The 8,954-nt window shown below is 33.7% G+C and overlaps 1 protein-coding gene across 1 annotated transcript; it reads right to left on the bottom strand.

The window, feature by feature from the left end:
• Positions 1-1,981: 1,981 nt before the first annotated feature.
• LOC122498348 lies at positions 1,982-7,120 on the bottom strand. Its single transcript, XM_043606038.1, has one exon. The coding sequence runs from the start codon at positions 7,118-7,120 to the stop codon at positions 1,982-1,984; it is 5,139 nt and encodes a 1,712-aa protein (XP_043461973.1).
• Positions 7,121-8,954: the final 1,834 nt, after the last annotated feature.

Below are 8,954 nucleotides of genomic sequence, written 5' to 3'. Positions count from 1 at the left end.
AAAAAACTGTTTATCGTCAGACCTAAAAGTAAATTATTTTTCTATTCAATTTTCCATTTTAAGTAGAACAAGGTTTTGTTAGTCAGACAAAACTACAAATTTCAGTAGAATAAGCTGTTTATAGTCAGACAGTTCATTTTGATACTATTATTGGATTTTTAATTTTGAGTAGAACAAAACTTTGTTAGTGAGACGAAAGCTACAATTTTGAGAAGAAATTAATAATTTATATCACTAATTAAGTAAAAAAATAATCATTAATTATTTATTTATTTATTTATTTATTTATAATCATTAATTATTAGTAATCAGGTAACTAAGTAGTTGATAATAAAAACTAATCAGTCAATAAATTATTGGATTAACCACAATACTAAACAGTTAATAATAATTATAAATCGTTTATGATCATATCAAGTATTTTTCAGTTTTTTCAAAGTTAAAAATAGAAAAAAAAAGAATTATAAAATGTGAAAGAAATCACATGAATGGGGAATGATAGTGAAATAAACGGAAGTAGCTCGATGTAGAATTGCCGTTAAAATATCGTAAAGCTTCGCAAGCTCGTCGTGCAGTTATCGGGCTTTTACCAGGGCTACCTCGACTATTACAGAGGAGGGAAACGATGAATGCTAATGAAATTTCCAGCATCGATAACGCGGATACAGCGTGTCGCTATAGAAAATAATATCACGCGTCAAAACCACAGGTGAAAAAGCAAAGAACTAATTTTTTGCAAAAAAAAAAATAATAAATTTTTTTTTAACTTGAAAACTTTTCTTATATGTGATAGGGTAAACAAAATTTTTTTTGTTAATAACCAAAATATTAATTTATAAACGAATCATTGACTGAATCTCTTCGTTTTTATTTCTTAATTGTAATTTAAATTTTAAAAAAGTAAATAATCAGAAAAATAGAAATTAAAAAGAGAAAAAAAAACTTAGCAGACATATTAAAGGCGTGAAAATCCCTTTTTTAGAAGGTGAAGTTGAAACTGCGAAAATTTTTTAAGGGAAAAAGTTCTCCTACTCCGCTATAACAAAAGAATTGTTTGAGAGGCGTTCACCTCACTCGTGCGCTTATATTCACACAGAATGAAAAGTTTTCTCTCCCCCCAAAAATTCCCTAAAAGTTAATGAATGCGAGTCGCGCGCGCATAAACTTTGGGGCATTTCTAAAATTACATCGTGCTTGCCTGCCTATTAAACTAATACTCAATGTCACTCACCTGCCACTAACTAACCTGCCATTCTCTCTTTATGTGTTTCTGTGTCCGTGTATTGCCTGTCGGAATACACAGCTACAGCAGGGAATTATTATCGTTTCTTGTAAAATGATGGTTTAATCAAGACTCACGACGTGCTAGTGAGAGGTTGATAATCGACCTGATAATTATCAAATAACGTTTTACTCTCCCGATGACGTAAATTGTTTTCAAATGCGCCTTGATATTAAACTCTCGATCAAAAAGTATGGAGTGTGAAAAAAAACCAATTTTTTTTTACTCTACTTATTAAAAGTTATTCAATATTCACTCACAGATTTTCATGAAAAATTACGAGTCAAATTTTTAATTATAATTTAATTATTTAAATTAGAATCATTATTTTAGTTATGTTGCGATATGCGTATTTATGAACACAATAATTTGCTTTGATTTTAAAATGAACAATTATACTTTATTAATAAAAGAGTTTAAAAATACAGAGATTTGATTTTATAGACATTTTCGACCAAAGGTCTGAGACACACTGATTTTCCTCGTTTCCCTCGGTTTTCGTTTTTCGTAACTCAATCACACACACACATATTATTATTACATGGCCTTCACAATCTTATCATTCGCCCAGTCCCTTCCAAATTCGCTAATTTATATTTCTCTCTCAAACATTCCGCCCCCTTGAAATGCTCACACCAAAAGTGAATAGCATTTCAATAAATTATGTTAATTAAATCACAGTCAAAATATATTTTTTTTTCACTCATCTATCGGCAATATACAAATCTTTGGTAGTGATCGTTTTACAATTCCTGCGCTTGTTCTTACACTCACCACCCTAACGAGTCCATCAGTTCCAGGATGGAGATCTTCGATTCGTCCCAATCGCCATCGCAGTGGCGGCAAATTATCATCCTTCAACAACACCATTCGTCCCAAATGCAATCTACTGTTATCAATACGCCTCTTCCACTTTGAACGCGACTGCATTTGCGTTATATATTCAGTCGACCATCGTCGCCAAAAGGATTGTTGTACTTGTGATAACAATTGAAAACGATTAACCCGATTAGTTGGAATATCCAGAACACTTTCTTCTAAAATTGAACTTAACGAAGTTCCGATTAAAAAATGTCCTGGAGTGAGAACGTTCATATCATTAGGATCCGATGATACCGGACACATTGGTCTCGAATTTAATATTGCCTCGATTTCTACAATTATCGTATAAAATTCCTCGAAAGTGAAAGGAGCGCCATTGATAACAGCCCTTAAATGCGATTTTGCCGACTTTACCGCCGCCTCCCACAAACCTCCCATGTGAGGCGAGTAGGGGGGAATGAAATTCCATTTTATCGAATTATCTGCAACGAAATTTAATATTTTGGATCTGCTCTCAGTTTCCGTCAACAAATTTGCAACAATCTTTTGTAACTCGTTATTCGCTCCAATAAAATTCTTGCCATTGTCCGAAGACAAGGACAAGCACTTACCGCGCCGAGCTATGAATCTTTTAAGTGCATTCAAAAATGCATTTGTTGACAAGTCTGAGACCAGCTCCAAATGCACAGCCTTAACCGCCAGGCACACAAAGACACAAAGATATGCCTTTTGGGTCTTGTTTCTAGAGATTTTGATATTAAACGGTCCTGCGTAGTCTATGCCAGTGTGCGCAAACGCTCGTGACGGTGTCACCCGTTCAACCGGTAAATTCCCCATTAATTGAATTTCATTTTTTGGCTTGATTCTAAAACACAAGACGCACTTGCGCAATACCTTCCGGATTGCATTTCTCGAAGACAATATCCAATACCTTTCTCGTAAATTAGCCAAAAGCAAAGATGTTCCCGCGTGCAAATTTTTATAATGATGATCACGTATGATCAATTCCGTCGTTACATGATTCGAAGATAAAATAATAGGAAAACGTTGGGAGTAGGATATGGATGCATGGGATAATCTTCCCCCAACCCTCAGCAAACCGACATCGTCCAAAAAAGGATTCAAAGATAAAATTCGACTATTTGAATCAATTGCCTTGTTCCTGCGAAGTTCACCTATCTCCTTGGAAAATTCTTCTTCCTGATGCATCTTCAATAAAACAACATCTGCCTTATTCAATTCTTCAGCTGATAAAATATCCTTATTTAATACGAATCCCTTAGCCTTTTTGAATGCATTTTCCTTGAACCTCAGACAATAAGCGGTGACTCGACGAAGTCTATTCCAAGATGAACATCTTCTCAACATTGAAAAATCTCGCTCTTGAACAGCGAACGTCAATGTCAATTTCTTCTCTTCTGGTACTTCAGGAATCACGAATTCATCATGCGGCCACGAATCCTCATCCTTCTGAAGCCACTCCGGTCCGTTCCACCAGATCCTTGCATCCATCAGCTGATTCAAATCTGCTCCTCGTGAAATCAGGTCTGCTGGATTCTCGTCTGTTCTTACGTGATCCCATTTTTCCAAAGGAGTCAATCGTTGAATCTCGGCTACTCGATTAGACACAAAGGTGTGCCACCTTGAAGGATCTCCCTTGATCCATGATAAAGCAATGGTCGAATCACTCCAGAAATAAACATCCTCAATACTGATAGTCAAAGCATCTCGAATCTTAGCATATACTTCAGCCAAAAGCAATGCTCCACATAATTCCAGTCGCGGTAGACTCACCGATTTCATCGGAGCAACACGAGAGCGAGCACAAAGAAGATGAGTTACGACGACTCCATCCAATCCCTCCGTGCGCATATAAATGCACGCTCCATATGCACTCTCAGACGCGTCTGAAAACCCATGAATTTGAATCTTCCTAGGTGAAGCAACCAACACATAACGTGGAATATTAAGATCCTTAATATTCTGCAGTTGATTGCAATGAAAAATCCATTTTTCAGCAACATCCCCTGGAATTGGATCATCCCAACTCAATTTCAATTTCCAGAGATGCTGCAAAAGAATCTTGGATCGCAGAATGAATGGTCCAATCAATCCTAATGGATCGAAAATTTGTGCAATTGATGATAACATCATTCTCTTCGTGATGAACCCAGGTTTAGCCTTGTAACTCGAATCATACTTCAATAGATCCTCCCTTGGCTGCCATCTCAATCCCAACGTCTTGATCTCCGTGATTTCGTGATCCTCCTGATCATGCTGTGGAAGATCAGCATTTGAATGGACTTTCTGCAATTTAAATCCCGCTGATGATAGGATTTTGTTAACATCATTTTTGATGTCAACAATTTCTTCTTCAGTATCCGCGCCGGTTAGCATATCGTCAACATAAAAGTCGTCCTTGATGACTCGTGATGCGTTTGGATAAAGATCCTGGTTATCATCTGCCAATTTCAAAAGACATCGCGTAGCTAAATATGGAGAAGCCGTGATCCCAAACGTTACTGTATTAAGCTGGTAAGTATCCATTGGTTGATCCGGACTCTCCCTCCATAAGATGCATTGGAGCCTTCGTTGACTAGGTTCCACCCAGATTTGGCGATACATCTGAACTATATCCCCTGTGATAACAAACCGATGTATTCTGAAACGAATTATAATATTAAATAATTCCTGCTGAACAATGGGACCAGTCAACATGCAGTCATTTAATGAAAGTCCTGATGATGACTCATTAGACCCATCAAATACTACCCTGGTCTTCGTGGTTGTGCTTGCCTCTTTTTGTACTGCATGATGTGGTAAGTAATTAAAGGAGCCCTTCAACATCGTGACCTTGGACATATGACCTTGATCCACATAATCCTTCATGACATCACTGTATCGTTCCTTTAATTGAGCATCTTTCTTAAAACGTCGTTCCATCATCAGTAATCGTTTCTCCGCACTGGCACGAGATTCTCCAAGTTCCTCTAGATTCGATTTCATTGGCATGGTGACCTCGAACTTCCCATCCGATGCTCGCTTACAGGTGTTTGTGAATATTGCCTCACACTCCTTCTCTTCTGCCGACATAATCTTAGTTGAGTCTCCTTCGTTGATGGTCCAAAATCGTTGCAGTTGCTGATTGAGTGATGATTCGCTTAAAAATCCACAAAACAAATCAGATTGTTTAGTCTTCCTCTCCGTAGATAATTGACCACCTAAAATCCATCCAAACTTCGTTAATTGTAATACCGGGTGTCCTTGACCTTGAAGGATTCGTTTTGGTTCTAGACAATCCCAGAATATAGAAGTGCCCAGTAGGATATCCACAGGTTGAGGTTTATAAAAATCGGGATCAGCCAAATGGATATGATCAGGAATGGATAATTTAGTAAGATCAATTTTTTTTGTTGGAATACATTGGGAAATATTATTTGTTACAAAGAAATCAGTTCGAAGCTTATATGCGTTAAGTGTTGATTTTATCGTTGCCGAGGTACAAAAGTTAATATTTGTCTGAGTTAAGTCTATTCCCGAGACTGTATGATTTACATTATTTTTCTTTAAATTTAATTTATTGCATAGATTTTCTGTCATAAAGTTCGCCATAGAACCATTGTCAAGTAACGCTCTAACTTTTATTTTTTGACCCGTATCATTTTGTATATATATTGCCACCGTTGACAATATTTTTTCACTTGTGTCCTTGTGTGCAAATAAATTCACAGAAACACCAGATTCCGAATTTACACCGCTCTGCCTTTCATTTTCCCTTAATTGGTGATTACTATTTGATTGAAAATTCCCTTGATTATCGAAATGCAAAAGAGAATGATGTTTATGATTACAATGTTTACATAAGCGCGTGGATCTGCAATCTCTGGCAGCATGTTTAATACCCAAGCAGTTAAAACATAAGTTTAATTCCTTAACTTTATCCCTTCTATTCTCGACTGATAAATCCTGAAAAGCAGAGCATGTATAAACCCGATGATCTTTGTGACACAATACACAATCAACCGAGTTTTTTCCCGTTGCCACATGAGTTAAAATTTTATTGCCTTCCCTTTTTGTTCCCTGATTAAAACCCGTCTTTGTCATTTCTGTATGAGGAGCCTTTGATGAAATAGCTTCCATCATCTGACACCGTGTATCTAAAAATTCTAAAAATTCAGTCAATTTTGATAATTTACTTGACACTACTTTTAATTCCCATTCGCGTTTTGTAATAATATCTAATTTAGTTGAAGCCAAATAAATTAAAAGGGTATCCCATGTGTCAACCGGTTCCTTCAATTGTTTGAGTATACGAGTATGTTTTTGCAATCCATCGGAAAGCGCGCGCAATGACCCCGCTATGTCTTTATTTACCTGCGGCAAATTAAACAATTGTTGAATATGATGTTGTATAATCAATCGAGAGTTATGGTATCGCTTTTTTAACAAATCAATAGCAATGTCATAATTGTTTTCCGTAATTTCAAACGCATTTATATATTCTTTTGCCTTGCCGATTAACGCGGATTGCAAATAATGAAATTTAGTAATAGTGTCCAGAGTTGTGTTCCTGTGAACCATCGCGTTGAAAGTATCAAAGAAGCTCTGCCATCGTTCATAGCTACCGTCAAAATTAGGCAACGTTATGATAGGCAACCGCGCATGCGACACTCCCACACTACTACCATTCGACAATATGGCTGATTCTGAATTTACACTGGCGGGTCTCGAGAGCTCCATACATTGGGCCTTCTTTCGCTTAGCCATGCTTAGCGTTGAAAAAAAACCATTTTCAAATTGTTCCCATTCTCGATTATCAATTTCGGTTGAGAATGCGTCAATTTCACCTTGTATTTTTTCAAATTCTGACCAAAGCTGCTCGAATTTTTCCAAACGTGATTCTAATTCAAAAAATGTTTCAGTTACCGGTACATAATTATTAATAAAATTTTCAAAACGCGTTGCCTTTGATTTTATGACTGTACGAATTTTCTTTTTCTCTATTAGTTCAGCCATCTTTGGTCAGATTTGAACAATTTGAATAATAGTAAAATAAAACTCTTACCTAATTACAGAAGTCAAAAAAACAATTATCAAACATACAATCACCCGTTAACAATCAGTACGAAAATGTGATGAGCCGCCGATGAATCTCCCTGAAGTCTCGAGTTGTCCTTGTTGAATTAATAATTTTGCGATAATTCTTTCCTCATTAAACCCAGTTGTCCTCAAATAAAATATTTTTCTCCAATAGTCGAATAAAGCCGTATACTCCAAAGTCGAAAATAAATTCCAGATAGTGTCGATTTTGCGATAATTTCCATTGATAATGTCCGTGTAATAAAAATTATTTGCTTGGCGTCATTTGATTATCGCCATGTGCTTGATGGCGTCCCTCAAAGCGTGCCTCGTACTTTGATAAAACCACAATTAAACAAAACTCATTGTGTTCACTCCGATTTAATTGATAAAATCCGTCTCGAAGGACCAAAATGTTGCGATATGCGTATTTATGAACACAATAATTTGCTTTGATTTTAAAATGAACAATTATACTTTATTAATAAAAGAGTTTAAAAATACAGAGATTTGATTTTATAGACATTTTCGACCAAAGGTCTGAGACACACTGATTTTCCTCGTTTCCCTCGGTTTTCGTTTTTCGTAACTCAATCACACACACACATATTATTATTACATGGCCTTCACAATCTTATCATTCGCCCAGTCCCTTCCAAATTCGCTAATTTATATTTCTCTCTCAAACAAGTTATAATTAAATTATTTTAAATTAGAGTTTTTATTTTAATTGTAATTTATTTTACATAATTTTAATTAAATAAATAAACATGCAAAATAATTAAATAATAAATATTAATAAATAATTATTTTTTTCTTCTAAAACAATTTTTTTAATTGATTCAAATTTAGCTAATTAATTACTTCGTTTGTTTGAAAATTAGTTGGTTCTCTAAATTTTTAGTTATTTAATTAATTAGTTAGTTTATTAATTAATTACTTAGTTCTTTTCTCTATTATCTAGTTTTTTTGTTAGTTATTAAATTAGTTAATTCATTTACTTGTTTGATTATTTGTAAATTAATTAGTTGTTCGATTTGTTAGTTAGTTTATTAATTGAATTCAATAAATTATTAATTAATTGAATAATTAATAATTATTTTGCTAATTTTTGTTAATTATTGAGTTTTTAATAGTTTTGTATGGTTTCGTATATTGTAATTAATTAATGTTTATTTGTTAATATAGTCGATACACTCACATTCCTGTTAATAGTAATAAAAATAGAAAATATTAAAATTTGTTTAATTAGGCAATTTTTTATATGTCATTAATTTTTTATTTAACATTTCTTCATCTTATTAAATTTATAACTTTTTCTGTTTCAGGTGAGTACCTCTTTCGTTAACGAAAAAATTTTCCTATTAAATGAAGTTGGTGAGTTTTTATAACAATTCTATTTATTTATTATTATAATTGAAAAAAATTGTTTTTTTTCATTTTATTAATATAGTTAGTAATTAGTAATTACCAAATTACACAATTATTATTAATTATCTAAATTGGAAAACTGTTATCAATTAATAAAATTAATAATTTTACAAGAAAAAATTATTAATAACTAATTACTATTCTCTCTAAATTTGAATTATTAAAAGTATTTACTAATTTAAATTCGTGAATGACTTGTTGCTTTTAAATTAGTAAAATTTACTAATAAAGTAGAAAATACTATTTTTTTTTTAAATTACTAATTCAAAAGCAAAAGTCAGTCACTGATTCAAGAAATTAAACATTTTTACAAATTCAAATTTAGAGATTAATAAATTAT

This window comes from Leptopilina heterotoma, unplaced genomic scaffold (genome assembly GCF_015476425.1).
Source record: "Leptopilina heterotoma isolate Lh14 unplaced genomic scaffold, ASM1547642v1 Lhet_148, whole genome shotgun sequence".
Lineage (NCBI taxonomy): Eukaryota > Metazoa > Arthropoda > Insecta > Hymenoptera > Figitidae > Leptopilina > Leptopilina heterotoma.
Note: the sequence above shows the minus strand (reverse complement) of the source record. Positions and strands in the feature narration are given on the sequence as shown.

Excerpts from the sequence above, each read along its gene's own strand:
- LOC122498348 (XM_043606038.1), bottom strand. The coding sequence starts at position 7,120 with ATGGCTGAACTAATAGAGAAAAAGAAAATTCGTACAGTCATAAAATCA.